Consider the following 19,901-nt stretch of genomic DNA (forward strand, 5'->3'; position numbering starts at 1 on the left):
AAGGCCGAGGAAGAAAGACGCGAGGCGAAATAAATGTCGGGTGCGCGGTGAAATAAACGTGATGCGAGGTCAAAAGGCAAGGTATGTCTGCCTGCGCTGCAGAAAATATCGCTTTCGTCGTAACGTCGATACGTGAAGAACCACTTTACGGCGAATGTTACGCCGCACAAGGAAACACATCCATCTCTTCGACTTTAATAATCTTACAACATTTATAGTGTTATTATTGTGTAATTGTAACTTCACAGTATTATTATATATATAACACTGAATGTAATATTTTTAATATATATAAGACTTCAAAGTAAAATAAAAATATATTTTTTTACATTACTATTTGTATAGATTTATCGATTGCACAGATATTTCTTGAAAAAAGTTAGTATTCTCGCAGATTTAGATGTACGATCGCGCCGAAATACTTTTGACAGCACAAGATTTGTTCAAAGATCTTGTATTAGACTACACGATAAAAAATGTAGGGTTCTTCCAAAAAATCAATTCGCTCTCGATACGCGAGTAGACAAATTCACACAGCCGAATGGCTGTTACAAGGAGTGAAGGAGATTCAAGTATCGTTCGCAGAGCCGAGGATTGATCCTGCACCCCGTAAGAAACGTCGCCGCAATCCATACCGAGAAACGAGTCTCGCGGCAAAGATTTGTTACTAATGGAATTGCGCCCGTGCATGAGGCTCTCTACGTGGGAGTTTAGAATAAGCAATTCAGATGCGAGGGCACCAGGTCTTGACTCTGGCGGAGCGTGTGTACGTACATGCTGCTACTATCATAAATTGTGAAAAATAATGTCCCTCGTATAATTCGCTGGTCGGGTGACACCGAGGAATCCCCTTTCTCATTAAGCCCCGCTATTTCGCAAAAGACAATTCCGCGATCTGTTGTCTGTTGTTTTTCAGGACACTCGTGCGAGAGTGATTTCTATTGTTACAAACGTCGATTCATTGTTTCGTATTTCTTCTACAGTTAATAATTGCATCGTTATTAATTCGCTTTCTTTGCGAAAATGGTATCTAGAGCAAAGGTATTGGCGTTAAAAAATGCGACATCGGGCTTGATGGGCTAACGAATTGCGGTCCTTGGCGAGCAAAATAAACTCGGGATTTATAGAAAATATTGTTATTGCGCGCCGTAACTCTGGCTCCCGTGAGTTTAGTTTTTATTTGAATGCGATGATTAATGATATCGAAGTAAGAATAATGACGTTGTCACCTGTTCTTTGGACGAAATAAATGTTAGATGCCGTCAGATTTTTGCCATTCAGGGCAGGTGCATATTTATTACAATGCAAACTGACGGTAAAGAAAACACGCTTGCAATAAATTATTATTAAATAATGAAATGTTGTTAAAAATTGATAAATATTCTCATAAAAGTATAGGAAAAATTAAGGGAAAATACGTAAAATCATATATTTTATAAATTCTTCAAAATTTGATAGAGAATTCTGAAATATAAATTCTTTTCTATATTTTTAGTAGAATATTTTTTAAATGTAACTTTTAAGAATTTTAAGCCAACGTGTTTCGTCTCTGCGACGTAAATCCACGGAAAGGAAACAAAATCGCTGTTTTTAATGAGAATAAATTTGTTTGTGTTTGCATTAGAGAATAATTTATTCGTAATTATAAGTGTTTTCGCGAAATACGGTAATTTCGTTGCCGCGCAATGTATCGATATTTCGAGTGCGTGTCGTGACAGTTGTTATTTCTGACATTATTTGGAGTGCCGTGTTTCAGGCACGCCAACGAGATTGAAAATGCGGTCGGAATTTGCGGCTTGCTTGCGCTTTGCAACGGACGTCACACATTTTAAAGGGAATTTATCGTAGTTTAATTTCGCGTGTGAAAGCGCGGCGACGAAGGACGACGCCGAAATGAGAATGAATCTTTAAAAGTATCATTGGGCACGCGGGGAGAATATTTACTCCGACTGCTTTTGTAAAATTGCCACCGTCACAAGTAAATTCCCGCGTTTTACAGACGAGTGACTCTCCGCGCGTTTTTTGGTTGCGTTTTGGTTGCGAGCATATAATCTATTTACCACAACTTTCAACTTCTTTAAACTGCAGAGAATGCCGCGGAATACTATTAACGTATTTCGCGCAAAGCTAAAAGTTTACGTAACAAAGACCGAATTTGTAGCTTATTTTCCTAGGAAAAGCGTAATTTGTGTGACTTGATTATGAAGCCGTGCGACATTAAATATTAAATGATTTTTGCAATAACAAACATTTATGTATAAACCGGACATAAATTTCTTATTAATTTGCCAATTAATATTGACAAGTTAACTAAATTTTGTTGCTCGACAAAAAAATAATTTTAATAACTTAATCATTTTAATGAACTACGCAATGTTATTGTACCAAACGGATCGCAGATTCGTATCCGAGTTGTTTAGACTCAAAGCATCCAGCTATTTTGTCGAGAATATAGGTTTTCTTGTATAAGCAGGAAGAAAAGTAATACGAAGCTGATAGGGGGACAAGTAATTATTGTAGGATCACTAAACTTCAGCGCAAGATTCTCTCTTCTAATAATTACCTTTAGCAATACAGATTACAAGATAATGAGACCGTATACGTGTCTAATTGGAAGATATTGCCGTACGTGGGAAGTTTCGTTTAACGCGCGGCGGGCGTTAACAAGAAAGTTTTACGCCACGTTGCTTTCTCTGGAAAACAAAGCTGCAAGAACTTTGCGGCACGTGAGACACGTACATCACGAGAGCTTCCGCGGTTTTTTAAACATTGCACTGATATACGCGGGAAAATATTTACGTGTCAGATGTTTCGAATATTAACGGAGTTCTTTTCGATGAATATGGAAAACCAATATGGAATAGAGATTTGATCGATTTCTCGTTCACGATATATAACAAAGAAAGCATCGCGCACGCATTGCATGTGCAAGAATGGGACGCGTAAATATGTAGTCTTTGTAAATTTTACTTAATATGACTATCTGAATACGTGCTTCCGCGGGCGTATAGCCGACCGCTACATTGTCATCCACGATTTCCGTGATGTGGATAAGGATCGAATTTATGGTCATCCTTTGAGGGATAATACTGCCTTGAGTGACTTGTTTCATTGCCGAGACAATAGGGCAAGACGTATCGTCTCGGTGGGGCATAAATCTGGTTTATCGCGGTACTCGATCGTGGGCCACTGTGGTGCGCGAAGTTTGATGTGAATTTCGATACGGAAGAGCTAACTGGAGTTCCAAGGTGTTCTCAAAATTTACAACTCGCATTTGTCGAATAAGTTCTGATCATTTTCACTACGATTAGATGCTCCTTAGATCATTACTTGTAAGAGACTTTTATATTAAACTAATTTTTTTTTATAATATATACATATATACCAGCATTAAATAAAAAATTTTATATTAATATAAAGAATAAGTCGTGTTGTGAAGATATTAATCTCCCTCTTTAATATCTTTTACATTCTAATATCATATAACTTTCACATACGAAATCGTTTCCGCTCTCACCCGATCATCGCGTTGTTAATTTTGAATGATATAGGAGTATGGCGGAACGAGAGGTTCCTTCCATTAGTTTCGCGCTTTTGTTCCTCTTTCATTCGAGCGTCGGATTCACATTGGAAAATTAGAGAATTCCGGAGGCAAAGAATTTGTATGTATTATAGCTATGCTATATCACACCGCAATGTGATTGCCTCACGTATTCTCTCTGGAGAACCTGAATATGGCAGAGGATACAGAGAGAGCCTCGAGTTAGCTACTTGGCAGCCTTCCACCACACATTGTGTGACATGTTTCTCTGCGGGTCTCCGAAATCGGAGGCAAGAATCCCGATTAACGTAACATATCTCGTAACGTCAATCACTATTTCTGACAATGCGCTTGTAAGAATTTTATAGTGCTTATAAAATAGTCCGAATATAAAAATAAATCCGCGCGTCAAAAATAATTCCTGATGTTTGATAAAATTAAGATAATAAACTTAACATTTAAATATAATACAAACTGTAAAAAGTTGACGTTAAAGATTTAAATGTAATATAAAAATTCAAAATAAAAATTCAAATTTTCGATTTTTTTTTATTTTTCCGGAATCTACGATTTATGAAGCAGAAAATGATTACAAAAACAAATAGACAAGAGAGATGTGTATTACAAATTTAAAAAATTATTTATATGATCGAGAAATCTCTTTGAAGAACTCGAAATATATACGTGAAGATAAGTGAGATGTTGCAATCTTTTTTCGTTCGTTTTTTTAAAATGCCTATATCATAAAAAACCAAGTTTACGTGACTGGTTTTAAGATAATATTAGACTTTACAAGAATAAATAAACGTTATTTCCTTCGATAAGAGAAATAATCCGCGACGTCGCGTTTAAATTCCAATACCCCAGCGAATTTCGGAGAGATAACGCGAGAGAGATTTCGTAGGACGATCGAGTAGGACGGAGAATTATCGAAATTAAACCAGTTTGCGTTTCACTTGTTGGAAACATTATTATGCGCGTATTAATCAGTGCCTCGTCTCCCTTCAATTATCATACTCGCCACCTAACGCTCACCAGTGCAAATATCATCGACGAAAGGTCGTCCGATAACAGCGCACCTCCTCATGAAAGCTTATGTGCGCGATAATGGCAAGGCACTGCTGTTCCACATATATGTTATACGGGATTCCGCGTATGCGTCTCGATGCGAGCAACGCGTCGATCGAACACATAATATACGTATCGAACTCGACCGTCTCATTTTGATAATCTACTTTGGACATGATAAAAATAAAATATAAACGAAGCAATGTCAATTACTTAACCAGTGTACGCTAATGCTTTCGGTAACTGACCGAAATATCTATCGAGCTCGAGGAAATCTCTCCGAACCTTATTTCAAAAATGTCTCTTGACCTGCTTCAAATTTTTCGTCTACAAAGGCGAAAAAACAACAATCTAAAATTAACTGTATAATTTTAGAGTTTCAATCGGCATGTATGCGTGAAACAGGAGCATCGCTGCCGCATCTGGCATACTTGATGGAGTAAGAAGACATAATTAGCATCTAAGTTTGCTGATCAAGCTGATTTCAAGAAGCCACCTAATTCTTTTTTCGGACTAATCAATCTCATTAAGAACGATAACATTCGATCGAGGTCGATCGTTTCCGCTGCACGAGATACAAACGCCAAGAGACCGTGAATATTTATAGCAAAATATTCAGCGAAATTGGGTTAACGCATGTTAAGGAAGATGACAGATTAGCATAATGAGAGCTATTGATACGCAACGCGCGAGCTGATTTTTCTGAAATCCAATCGGAGTGCGAAAGCACGTTTACTCGCCGCCGCCGCCGCCGCCGCCGGAGCCTCCGCCTCTCTTCGCGGCCGGCATGCGGGGCGCGTTCGCGCGTCGTGCCATGGTATCGCCGGAGGCACGCGGGTCCTAAACGTCAGTTTATAGATAGCGACGTGCCACAGGCGGCTTAAGAGACCGCGTCTCTGCAATCGTCGCTGAATTATTGCCCTTGCCGGACCGGGCCGCGAACCGCACGTAGATAATGTTCCCCGCCTTCCTCAAGTCGCTCGCGGCGATGAGACGGAAAGCGTTCCCGCAGCCGATAAATCGCTCAGAACGACAGGGATCAAAAGGAAAATTAAATGTAATCGCTAGATGCAAAAATTGCGTTTATTTTAGAGGATATTGATTACGCAATTGGATTATAAGAGCTTTAATCAAATCGCGTTTCCTCCGTTTTATTATGATTGGTATTAAAATTATAAGTCGTGGAAAAATAAAAAAGGTCTTATAAAAATATAAAAGACGGAGCATATTTTTATATCTATATTATTGTTCTTTATAAATTTCTTGTATGTCTTGAACATACATCGCATGTCGATTTTACGCTAGACTGACTATAGCATTGCTATTTATTCATGCGTGTAATCGTAGCGCTAATAAAAATGTATCTGACACAATTGAAAGATTTATTTTTAGCAACGGATTCTGTTTGTGCGTTTAATAAACGTGTAAATGCACTTGATTATAAAGACGATCATTGTCATACTAATTTCTAAATAGTATACGAAAAATGACGATTGGCAATATTGGCATTTCCTTATATAGAAAATTTATAACGGCCATTTTTAAAACTTTACAAAAATGATTATAAAATGTTATTTATTTGAAAAATATTCATTAAAATAGCCATCGAGTAATATTAATTATTCATTATCTTTATCGTCGTATATTGGTGTAAATGTATTATGACTGCGTTAATTATCAACATCAACCTTTTTTGTTAAAAAAATAAGATTGCACATTATTAGTCTCATGCTTGCAATACTTTTTTTAAATGTCTGTAATTATCAATTTATATTTTCCAATGTGTCTACAGTGTATAAAACATCAACACGCGTATCCGTAAATAGATAAAAGAAATTTAATGTTATTTTTCTCTTGCGCATTACGAAACTTGTGTTAAAAATATAATGACACAAATAATTAACGCTAAACGATTCAAAATGACATGAGCGTTTCTGATTCTCGCAACTTCGCGTTACATTGCGCTTTATTTCCCCTGATAAGAGAGTATCAGTACTTGTGCGTGACATCACCGAAAGTACCGCAAAAAGAAGAAACTCCTTATAGAAAAAAGTGGAATAAATCTCAATGCGGACGGAAAGTGGCCGTAAAAGAAAGAGCAGAAGAGAACCGCGGAGCGATAGCGTCGAGATGATAATCGCGGTCGCTCGTTTGAATAATATATGACGTGGTATATATATTTATAAGCGCGTAAATTTTTCATCCTCTTATCTCGAGATTTGGCAATTTCAAAAGAGACAGAGAGATTGCAGTTTACCAAGTTTTTATAAACCGCGCAATTGTATAAGATTTGCATTTTTAATTCGATGAAACTTTTATTTGACACTGGTACAATTACGATTATTACATAAATATAAAAAGGGTGCAAATTACAAACTTGCACATTGCTTCCTCATTATTACAGAAAGCTTATTTTATTTAATGTATAAATTTAATGTATATGAGGAAGCTTTTATTTTATTTAATGTATAATTATTAGTATTTATTTTTTTGGCTTCCTCATAGAGGAAGTTTTGTGAGCAAAGGGTTCTACTTGCACACTTAAAAACTATAAAGAAGCCCGATATCTCAATATTTGCGGAAGTTAGAGCAAATTTACCGAAATTTTTATAACTTCAGAACTAATCAACGAAATCTTAACGAATTGTATATGAAATATAGGGGTAGAAAAGACTGAAAAATATAATAAAATTAGAAATAGATCGATATCTCCAAATTTGCGGAAATTAAAGCATAAACAAACATTTCAGCAAATTCAAAATTTTATTTTAAAAAAACCCCTTGATTATTAGCAATTTTTATTAATTCTATTATATTCTTCAGTTTTTTCTACCCCTATTTCATATATAATTCGTTAAGATTTGGTTGATTAGTTCTGGAGTTATAGAAATTTCGGTAAATTTGGCACATACACACACACATACACACACACATATATACATACAGCCATTTTTTTAAATTGCAATTTTTCGACATTTTAGAACATTCTGAACACATTCAAAAAAACAAAAAAAAATTTTTTTTTACGAAAACAAAGCTTCCTGTATGAGGAAGCAAAACTTGATGTAGACCATGAAAAAACTAAGTTACACAGATATAAAATTTAATTATAGAAATTTAAATTTTATTTCAACAATATACCAACATTTTTCCACTAATTGAAAACTTTTTTACGTATAACCACGTTTATCATATATTATTATCTAAACTTTTTCTTGATTGCTGTCAATTTGCAGAAAAATATTGTCGTAACAAAGACAATAACATAAATGAATAAAATAATATGATAAAATAATAAGTATTTATATGACAAAGTGTTTATTGGATGCACAAGCACAAGATTCTCCTGCTCTTTTGCTTGCCTCTAAAGTTAATATGCTGAAGCTAACAATAATGATTTCTATAATATGTGTACACAGAATAGCATAAATGAGTTGAATTAAATTATATAAAGTCGAAATTTTGCAACATTCTTAATAATAGCGCGTTGATTACGGAAGAGAGGCTCATGCGTGTAACTTTCGCAAACGTTGGAGCAACTTGAGCATCGTTTGCAGAAGCTATCGCTGCTGCAGCAAAAGTGAGCGTCTCTGTAACAACGGGACGATTCACGAAATGAGAATGTGGAGGTTCTATCGCCGACGATAATGACAACGAATGACGACACTCCATTAACCTAGTGGCCTGAGTGGCAATATAAAAGGGAATTAAAAGAAGACCGAGTTCGGTCCAATGGAAGCTTCGGAACACGTGTACCGGGTGGCGGTGGAATAATTAAGCCAGACGACGACAACGACGACGTCGTCAAGGAGCTCGTTAATGAAGCGATGTGCTGAGAACTTTCGCAAGACAAAATTCTCGAAGGAAACTCGGAAAGAACAGATGATATTGATGCGACGTATATGGAAGAGAGGAAGTGCTCCTAATGAGTTAACCTTGCCTTAGAGCTGTTTGCGAACGTGCGATGAGTAGATTGATTTATAAAGATAGTCAAGTTTCTCCAAATTTGAACATCGAAAATTTGAACGTAGAATTTATGTGGTTCCCTCTTTCCATAATCCATATTATATATTTTTATATTACTCATAGAATAATATACGCATTTAATACACGAATTAATTCACAATTATAATAAAGTATATATTTGAACTTTGTCAAAAATTGAAATATTGAATTTCAAAATATTATCTCTTTGTTTATTGACTTCGTTGACTTCGTAACAGTAACACGATAAAAATGTATAAGAAACTTTGCACTTGGTTTAAAAATAACTGCAATGAAGTATATTGGAATAATTTAGATGCAGAAAAAGTAGGTACAATTTTCAAAATAGATTTATTTCCGACAATGATAAATCTATTTATATAACTGGTTTATGAACCGCTACGCGTTACGCGCTTAATATAAAATATATAGAGAATTTCCGCAAAAGATACATGCTGCAATTCGAAAAATATATAAACTATAATAAGATGCGTGTAGCCATCTCGAGAAATAATTTGAAAATGCTCAGGGACGTTGGGAATTGACGGCACACCAGAAATATTCGTAAAAAAGAAACGTATCTTAATCTCATTTATAACCCCGGCACTTCTGTTGCGTCAACATAATTTACGATGAAAAATTGCATGGCGCGGAAAAGAAAGCGGCGTATACTAAAATCCGTGTCGATCATTAATTTTCTGAGAAACCGCCATGACGCGTGAATACCATACACAAACTTCATCCGAGAATATATATTTATGTCCTATCACCGCATACACTTCATGTAGGAGGTACAGCGATAATGAATCTACAAAAAATATTACGAAGCATAGAAAATTACCTGTGAATTTAGAATGGATCTTAAAGCTCTTGCGCGCCGTGTGTTGTTATATAATATATATAAATATATATATATTTTTTTTTCTTTTTTTGGGTACATCGTGACTAATAATTTTGAGGGAATAATTTCATAAAAATGCGTGTACATAAGCTCTACGTCGCGGCGTCGCGTTGCCTTGCATGAAAATTCCACACAAAATAGAAGGCGGCGTTTCTTTGATGTCGTGCATGGCTAAAAATATAAGAAAATCTCGATAATAAGGTCTCGATAATAAATCTCGTCTTCGCTCTTACAGAGTCATTATAATTTCGAAGTTCTGCGAAAATTTGGCTTTCTATTAATTAATCGAAACAAATACAATCAAAGTATGAAAATCAATATATGTGTATATTATATATTCATGAATACATGATTATGTAATACAACGCATATGTCAATCAAGATATAATGAGCACATTTTTTAATTTAACACCAGAACAATTGTACGGTTGCACATAAAATGCACGATAATTGGGAAAATATGCATCAAAGTGATAATTGCATTGCAGCCTTTTTATTTCATATGAATTATGAAGAAAAGGGAACCGTATATAAAATTAACATTTAAGTGTCAGTACACATAATATGGGATAATATGTGTGATAATAAAATGTGTGATGTATCCAAGATTAAAAAGATTAGATGATTATTTTTTAGCTTTTTTCTAGTTAGAAAATTCCGCTCTTTGTTCCTAACAATGATATTAAACTTTAACGGGGGGATAGAATGGTGCTATTAGAAAATGAACCTAAAACGCACTTAGTATTCCTTCAATATTCAATTAGCCTTCGGGTACAATTAATGCTTGTCGTTCTGTGAAACTAAAAGCAGAGTGCGTGTAATAATTGTACGATCTCTCTCCGCCTGATGGCTTCTGAACGGCGAAATGGACCATGTACATTACCGCAACAGCCTAATTTTATATACTACAATAATAATAGTTTGTTTCTACTAGCGAAATAATTATAAATACCTGCGAGTAAACTTATGTTTGATTAAAAAACAACAGATGTATGATTTCGACGTTCTTTCGCAAAAGAAAAGCATTTCACATAGACCACCACTTCTTTCATCGTCATATACGAAAGCAAATTATATCTTTTGACAACACATCGCTATTTAGCACATACAACGCGCGCAAGCGTGAGAAGCAAAAGACGACCGCTGAAAGGGTAATTAGAGGCGCCTAGAAGCTTCAAAGAAACGAAGAAAGTGCACTCGCGCGTTTTATTACAATTTTGCGATTGCACATGCGAAGCCGCGGAATCTCGCGAAATCCCACGAAGCAATTGAATGACGCAGAATAAAGAGACGAATTTATTCTCCCGTTACCGAACGACAAGCGAGTCGAGGAGCGGCGGACCTCGGAGCGTAACCCGCTTCCGCAGAGAATTTCATTCCTGAAACATTCTATTTATTCGTTTCTCCAAACGTGATCTCGAATACGGTTAGCTCTGCTGATGACACTGGCATAGTCCTCATTACATTAACAACTATGATTCCCTTAAGTGAATAGAATGAAAAGGTTGCTTTAATATGTTAGAGTAGGGAAGCTGGAAATCCCAATTGTTAAACGCGACAATTGTATAACATTCGTAAGAATTTAACTTAATTGCTGTACACGCCGACAAGAAGGAAAAGATCTTCGACAACAATTCGAAATAAATACTTTTTGAAAAAAAAAAAAATCTGTGTTCTGATTCTAATGTCTCTGGTATCTCGAAATTTTGATGAAATTGCCGTAATTTAACTTGGAATTTCCCGCGTCTTTTTGGCGACGGTACGCTTTACGATAAGAGTCTCGGGGAAAGTAATTAATTCGGGCAAAAGCGAGTTAAAGTCGCCGGTAAAGAGGCAGAAAGGAATACGAGGAAACGCGCTCGTATGTTTGCTTGAACATGTATTTTCAAGCTTCGCTCTTTCCCTCCCTCCCTTCCCTTTCCTCTTTCACTCGCTCCAAGAAAGGACGAGGTAAACTGCTAACGCTGTAAACGGGTCTGGACTTCGTTTCTAAGGAAATCCTTTCAGACACGAATGAAATATAAATTGTCAATGGACGTAACGACGTAGACGCTTATAGAGGTATGCTTCAAAATCGTCGCTATTCCTCTCCGCCTCTTTGTCCGATTAGCTGATCTTCTTCAGCGAAATTTGATTGAAGATCTTCATAACTTTTAAAGATTTTAAAATTTTATTAATTATTTTTAAATTAAATTTCTTTCCAGGTATAACTTAAAATCTAGCGGTATTGATTTTATGTAAAAATCGTAAATTGAAAAAAAATTTGAAAATATATCGGCCGTTATATATATATATATATATATATATATTTATATATTTATACGAAATATTCAGGTCAGTTTATATTTAGATTGATTTGTACGAAAATATATATATGTCAATTTATATGTCAATTATATATAATCATATAAAATTAGATCTTTTCATATCTAAAATGATATATTTTATATCTGATTATATTATACTCATTTTTTTCAGGCGTTCACTGAATTCTTCTTAAAAGAAAAACAATATTATGTTAATAAATTTTTTTTCTATTCTGACTTATGAAAATTATAAATTATATTACTATCATTTTCGTGCGTAATCGCTTATTGCGGGCTGAAAATCCCACATATAAAAAGTCGTAAAAATAAATATTGCTTTAATTCTCTCGGACATAAATACGGCGACAAAGTTTCAATCTTGTTTACGAAGTTCATTTATTAAAGCGCCGACCACAATCGTCATTAATATTTGATATGCTCATTTCTTCTGAATTTTCTCTTCCAGAAATTGCCTTTGCCAGAAATACACAAATATGATGGAATAAATAACCGTGACGTCTTGATATAATACGCGAACACCGCGCGCGCTGTTCTAAATGTAACTGCAGCGCGGGTTTCAGTCAATAAACTGATAATACAACTTTATTACGACATCGCCGAGCGACGCATCGTTCGTTGTGTTTGCGAAGGAATTGCGACGGGAATTTACCGCGATCGCGGTCATGCGAGCTCGCAGGTGGCTCGTGAAACCGTTTTACACCTCGCGAGACAAATAATTCGAAAGACCTATGATCGTTATAGTAGCAGTATATATAATTTTCACCTATAATATCGTGCGAATCGTGATGAAAATTTGAACAATTGAGTTTAGTAGAAAATTATATCTACTTATAAAGGATTGCGTTAAAAATTTTAACACTTTAAATAATCACGGAAAATAATTATTTCAATAAAACATGTATATTAATAATAATAATAATAATAATAATAATAATAAACTTTATTAACGAGTAATAAACCCTTTAGCGTACAAAGAGAAAAAAAAACAAGAACAATAAGATAAAATTAAAATTTTACAACATAATATGGAGAACATTCAGGTTACAAGAGTAGACGAGAAAGTTTTTGTTTAAAAGTTGATACAGAGCCACCAAAAAAGTCAACCCTATTGGAGAAATTACTTGCAGATATTATTAGCCTATTTACCGCACAAGAATTTGCGCTATACAAAGTACGGTGATACTCGAGGTGGAAGATGGAGTACTGTCTTAATTCTCTAGTCGGGATGTTAAAATAGATACGTTCCAGCAAAAATCCGGACAATCGATAGAGTGATTGAGAAACTTAAAAATAAATGTAAGATCAAAAGTTAGTCTCCTACTTTCTAATAATAGCAAATTTAATCTATCTAATATAGTGCAGTAGTCATGGCAAGTAATTGACATGGGATTACCTAGCCGATAAGCAGCCATACGCAGGAATTTGTGCTGCACACGTTCAATCAATAACTGATGGCATTCAAAATACGGAGACCAAACTATGGAACAGTACTCCAACTTGGGGTGAACTAACGTACAGTATAATAATTTTAAAGTGGTTATATTTTTAAAAAAATCTCTATACCCTATCTCTCGGAGAATGAATCCAAGCGTTCTATAAGCAGATGAAACTATTGATCGTATATATGTGTATTAAATGTTAAAAAATAAAAATACAGATTGCTCCCATAACTATTCAGTATAGATTAACAAAATAGTATGAGCAAAATGATAAAATTTAAACAAGATTTTAAGTATCGGCGTTACCGGCCCCTCGATTCCTCTCTAACTGCATCGTGAACTGAATGGTAATGAAACGCTTTTCAAATGAAATTGGCATCGCCAATTCGACCGATGGAATCTCGTTACTCTTGTCCAATAATCCTCGAAATTTTAGTGCCGAAATTTTTACATTGTTGCGAGCAAGAATTTCGTCGAGAGATCAGAAACAATGTGCAAATATGTAAAGTAAATATCAAGTATCATTTTCTTTATATTCAATCTCAAAAGCGACCTATTGTACTACTTTGCCGATTAATTTTTAATATATCTTGCATCGATTTGAAACATATTTTCTTACGTCGGAATTATTTTATGGAATCCTCAATAGTTAATGTGGCGTATTTATCGGGACGGAGCTTAGCGAAGACATGCAATATTTACGGACTGTGAAAAGTTTTGCGCTCCGCAAAATCCTGACTTCCCACAAAACCTCGAAAATTCACGAGACCTTATAAAACGTAATAAACTTCAACGAAACTCGGCGTAACCTCTTAAACTTCTATAAAAGCAGTGGGCACTCATGAAATTTGTATGTGAGGCTGTAAAAATATTTAATAATCTTAAGAAAAACAATCGAGATCTCGGGGGATAATCGTTTCTCTAAACGACTTGGCCACGGAATTTATTGCTGTGATTGACAACTCCATCTTTTTCATATGAGATTAGTACTTACAATCAATCCCTTTCACGAATTTCTACATTAGATTTATCAACAGAAATTTATCCAATATACAGCTGTTTATACTTCAAATTTTCAATAAATTAAAATAATAAATGTTTAGCGTGTAAGTGTTTCATGTATACATATTTTCTTTTTGTCTCTTATTTACTTTAATATAAATAAATTAATGTTTTATTATATACAAAATGGTCGTATTATGATACAATATTGTTAATGGTCAAAATTTGTAATATTTTTTAAAAGCTTCTTAGTATCGTTAATTATACAGATTAACGCTTCTAAATATTATGACAGCGTTCAATGATATAGCTTCGATCTTTCATGTTCATACGTTATGCAGAATGCGAGTTTGTCGATTACTTCGGCCGCGTCGATAATTTAATCGTTTGTCAATATATGCCTGTTGAATGCGAAAAGGAGAGGAGGCGGGGTCGACGGCCTTGTTAAATGGAAATCGAAATCGACGGGCACGGCCGTCCTCGTATCCGCGATTGTTACGCAAGTCGGGAATTCTCGATTGTGAATCACGATCGACGGACTGACTACGCCCACGTGCGCGCCCGGCTGTTGTGCAAGCCAAGATGCAAATGCTTGTCACACTTACCGAGTTCCTCGTGTTCCACTGACCTTAGTCTAGTCGAGAAATAATGCGAGGAAAGAGAAGGAAAGGGAGAGGGAAAGGGAGAGAGAGAGAGAGAGAGAGAGAGAGAGAGAGAGAGAGAGAGAGAGAGAGAGAGAGAAAGTCAAATCGAGATTTATCATGCGTATATAGACAAGTGAAACACGATTCACATTTTTACGAGTCACGCAAAGGTGCACGGTGCATTGAATAACGTATAAAAATGGTTGATTAAACGCATACCATTTTATGCCGTAATAGTAGAATAGAAAAGAACTAGAAAATATATCACAAATTACGAGATCAAGGAAATATTAATCTTCTTTTTGATTAACTTTTAACATGTTTTAGCTATTAGATTAAACAGGAGTAAACATATTAGAAAGAATATATGTATAACAATAAACTATTTATGATGATTACATAATTACCAGGGGAATAAAATTAAATTTCATTAAACCTCTCTAAATAAATGGGGACAACTGAAAGTTTACGTTACGTTAAATTAAAGGTGATGCGCAAACAAGTGAAGTTATATTAAACTAAATTGCTATCGTGTTCTGCAAGACTAACTCATCACAACAAAGTCGTGATCAGGTGCTCCGTCTCTTAGAAAAAGGTGGCGAGGGTGTCAAAGTAAAGCTTTGCATAATACCGAAGGCCACTTCTCTTGATCTAGCGTATCGCGTAACCTGGTTTACGGCGCACACACAGCAAGTGCATCCCTATTGTTCCTTGCTTGGGAGCAACGCTGTTATTTCGAATCGCTCTAGCGCTAATTTCATTGCCTTTCTTCCATGAGATCACGTAGCTTTTCTAGCGCCGGTCTTATCCTTTAGAGAAGACTATCACCTTCCGCCTTTGTTTTAACCATCCTCTCTCCAAACGTTCCCGACATTCCGTTTGCCATCCCTATTTAATTAGTATTAGTTGCCTGTTTACCCTCGACAATAACGCCAAAATAACGAAATTGCTATAGAAAACGCCTGTTTGTTTTTGATAATCGACGACATTCTCCTGCCATGTGTACCTTATCGTGAATCGCGTCTTTCGAATTTTATCATTACTATAATAACAACGATTAGCACGAATGTTTATTGCACTTAATTTTTCTACTCATTATTTATTCGAATTTTATCACATTTTGTTATATTGTGTTACATATAGATTATATATTTTTATATTAAATTATTTATATTGTTTATTAAATTTTTTGCTCTTTATCTAAAACTCGATTATCAAATGTAGTTGTTTCTTTCTTGCAACTATAACGTCTAGCAACTTCATGCTACACTACTCAATTAACTTGTATCGGACATTTATGAAGCCACGAGGCTAGAAGAAACTACTATGATTAATGACGAGATTTCTATAATTGTTTTCAGGTCGTTACTGGTGATTTTCGCCGCGCTATGCGCGACGTGCAGTCGCGCTGACTTCTTCAGCGGGAAGGGTAAGTTTCATGAAGTTAATTTCAGCGCTAATGGATCCGATTCTCGCTGGGATTTCGCAACCATTTGTACATCCCTGTCCTTTCGGTTGTCTTATTCACTGACGGAGCCGCGCTCTGCAATATTCTCTCTGGGGGATCCTTCCCGAGCGAGGTACCTCGCGCGAATATTCAGCGGCTTTTTTACTCGGCGGCGTTCTCTTTTTCCGCGCTCGCGGAGACGATTCGCCTTACGTGACTGGTGATTTATTACTATGTTAAGTACGGAATGTATTTAGTCAAGCGATGAATAATGATATCGGGCGATAAGGACGCTGAACAAATTGTCGTGGATGTGCATGAATCTATATATGTCGCGACTAAAGTGTCGTACGTGATGATTTTAATTACGTATTATAGATTATAATCAATGTTTATATATGAGAATATTGATAATAATAACAAAGTATCAAATTTGAATAACTAATAGAATTTAGTTTATTAGATGCATTCTATTTGACGTCGTTTGTGATGGCATATTATAAACGTTTTATATAAACTACTCAACTCTACACTTTTTTTTAAATATTATTTATCACTCCAAGTAAATTTCACGTAGCAATCTTAGATGTTCTTTATCAGCTTTGTATATTCATTTCAAGCGCCTGATACTTTTTAGAGGTAAAACAGTTGAAGCAGTAAATTGAAACAGTGAATTGAACAATTTGTATTGATAAACGTAATTCTGTTGACTGTAACGTCGATCGAGTGATTTGTTTTTAACCTTTGCTTACCCAGTATTCGTTTCCGTTTCTCTTAGTTCGCATTGAAGCGAAAGTAATCAATTCCTATTCTTCTTTTAAAAAAAGATTCAATTGCACGAAGACACACACGAAATTCCTAAACCCTTTATCAGTTCGAGAGAATTTCGTTGAATTTCTTGCGCCATTATGCGCAGGTTTAAAAAAGCCAGTCGTATAAATTAGCTTTTTTTCTCCATTATTTGCAAGCTTATTGCAGTAACGTTTCTAATCGTTAAAGTTTAATGCTCATAAAATCATAATTGTCAAGCATTATATACCATTATCCTTGCGGTCGTCGTCCCTATCGATTAATTATTTAACGCGCATAAATAGCCCTTGTATCGACAAGTGGAAACACTTGAAAAATGCATGATACAATTTGCAATTTGACCCATTAACATTTCTCATGTATTTAATAATATGTATTAAATTGTTTCCTTATGCTTTTATTGTATATTTATAACGAAGATGTTACACAGAGATTAAATACGATTAAGCTCTTTTCCCTGACATGTATAATATTGAGTAAATAATACCATATAACTGACCAGTACATATTTAATCAAATTTCATCTGTCTCCAGATGTAACTGTGAAATGCGCACCGCTATCGCATCGTCGAAATTCTTAATACTCAGAGCGGATTCCGCGCTCTCGTCACGTCTTACTCTAATCTGCCAGTTTTATAAGGATACCTCGACGATTCCTGAGGGAATCTGGGGATTTTTCACTTCCCTTTCCTGACAAGAGAACCGCCAGTTGCTCACCTCCGCAGTAGTAAAGCTGACGTATATGGCCCGACATGCCGCAATCCCGTAATCTCGCGTTGTATTCTCTCATCCCTTATAACTGTTACAACCTAACCGTTTACTCCTACTCTTACACGCGACACAAGTCAAAATTTTCGATAACGAAACATACTTCTAATTTCATTACAAAAACAATCCATGTGTCGAAAATTGTATATTCAAATGAGAAAGATAGAAATAAATTTTATGATTTATCAGTAAGACTACAGACTCTAGAATCTCTAGATAGCTCTTACGTAATAATTCATGTGAAAAGTGGCATCTCTTTTACTTATAAAATTCTCATCGACATCGCCGCAGAAAGCGTTAAGAAGCGTCAGATGAATCATCCGCGTCTCGGAGACGAGTTAATAAAATAGTGTCTTTGAGCATAATTAGTCTACTGTTTTCTTTTGAAATGCGACGATTATTATCATCGCGCCTTTTGTCCTCGTTTCTTTCAGGATCTCATAACCCACGGCGCCATCCCGCAAACGCAAAGAAAATTTAATCTAGCGCCGACGGTTTTGATTAAGAATAATAAAACGACAGGAACGCGACGGACGCTACGCACACTTTGCCTCTTTGTAATAAGAACGAATTAACGCAAGATTTTAGTTTGCGTTTACTCTTGCGTGATATATTAAAAAGTTTCTTATATTCACGCTGCGTTTCCGACGAAAGTCGCTCGTGTTTTTTGTTTCTTCCTCCAGTATTTTTCGCGCTCGTTTGATCAACGTTCAGGAGATCGCGACAATTACGATCTCGACGAGTTACTATTGAAGAGTCGGTCCGCTTCGGGGTTCCACACTTCGCTTATCAGAAGCGGATGCAAGGGGCCTGCGAAGGGATTGCCGGGGGGGGGAGGGTGGTGATAGTAGAAGGGAACCGGTGGCACAGGATGGAGACAGGGGCGGCCCCGGGACGAATAGCTCCCGCAGGATGCGAGATAACGCTGCTCATCCCCGCAGCCTCATTTGTATCCACCCCGTTCCGTTTCCCGCGGAAACCGCTACTTTTTGCATCTACCGTCTACCTCGTCAATATTTAACGGGCGCTCGTCAATCAACGCGATTGCGCGGCGATGTAGAAATGAGAATTTTTCGGGCCGCCTTCCGCCACGTTCTTATGGATCACTCTCGTAAGTTCACCTCCAAGTGATCTATTGCCGCGGTTTGAAGTTCGCGAATTTCTGCATTGTGCGGTTCAAAAGATTGTGCGAAACAAAACTAGGTTCTCTGTCGGTTGTTTATAGATATGTTAAAAATTGCAGAAGAAATATAAAAAATATTTAATAAATATTACTTCAAAGATTTTTATTACAATATCTTATGTTTACACTTGTTTAGAAAAGACTTCTACACTTGAAGAAATCAATATGCATAACATATAGATTTTATTTTTATTAATTGAAGTCACTGACCAACAGATTTTACTGTCTTGTCTATATAGATAGAAAGGCGCAACAATGAGTAAATACGGATTAATTCATAATACGCGTTATTCGTACTAATCGCCGAGTAAGTAAATGTGTGGTTAGACATTGCAATACGGACAGCAGAAACAGATTGGCATTCGTGCATTCTCTGGCTGATTTACGATCGCGTGATTTCGATAGAGCGATTCGCGGACGTGCGAGCATTCGACTGCTCGCCGCGGGCAGCAATCGACTGCGATAGGCAACCAAAGTAAAGATGGCCAATTTTTGTTCCGATGACAGACTGAATCGGGCCCGCGAATCGAATCGAAACGAGGATGACATCCGTGACGCGTGACATGATTTTTGCATCAACCTAATTCGCTCGCAACTAGAAATTCTATCGTAACCAGGCGGTTTTCGTTTGTTTTACAGCGGCGCGAGATTATACGGGATTCGCGAAAATAATCTTCAGCGCGATGTATAATACCGGCGGAGAATCGTGTTCCCCATTTTTACTTGTCGGCCACGCTCTCTCTCTCTCTCTTTCTCTCTCTCTCTCTCTCTCTCTCTCTCTCTCTCT

General features: G+C 36.1%; 1 protein-coding gene and 1 long non-coding RNA gene across 13 annotated transcripts in view; one reads left to right on the forward strand and one right to left on the reverse strand.

The window, feature by feature from the left end:
- Positions 1 to 19,901, reverse strand: part of LOC143898161 (uncharacterized) — a 277,565-nt gene that overhangs the window by 62,308 nt on the left and 195,356 nt on the right. The window lies entirely within an intron of this gene.
- Mp (collagen XV/XVIII-type protein multiplexin) overlaps positions 1 to 19,901 on the forward strand; it is a 229,525-nt gene that overhangs the window by 17,062 nt on the left and 192,562 nt on the right. For all 8 annotated transcript variants that reach the window (XM_077407440.1, XM_077407439.1, XM_077407434.1 and 5 more), the window contains one exon: positions 16,268 to 16,335. Coding sequence is in view for 6 of the 8 variants with exons in the window: in XM_077407434.1 (XP_077263560.1) it covers positions 16,268 to 16,335 (68 nt within the window). In the remaining 2 variants the exon portion in view is untranslated. The remainder of the gene's footprint in view (positions 1 to 16,267; positions 16,336 to 19,901) is intronic.

Source organism: Temnothorax americanus, unplaced genomic scaffold (assembly GCF_048541705.1).
Source record: "Temnothorax americanus isolate GAGA-0224 unplaced genomic scaffold, ASM4854170v1 Scaffold22, whole genome shotgun sequence".
NCBI lineage: Eukaryota > Metazoa > Arthropoda > Insecta > Hymenoptera > Formicidae > Temnothorax > Temnothorax americanus.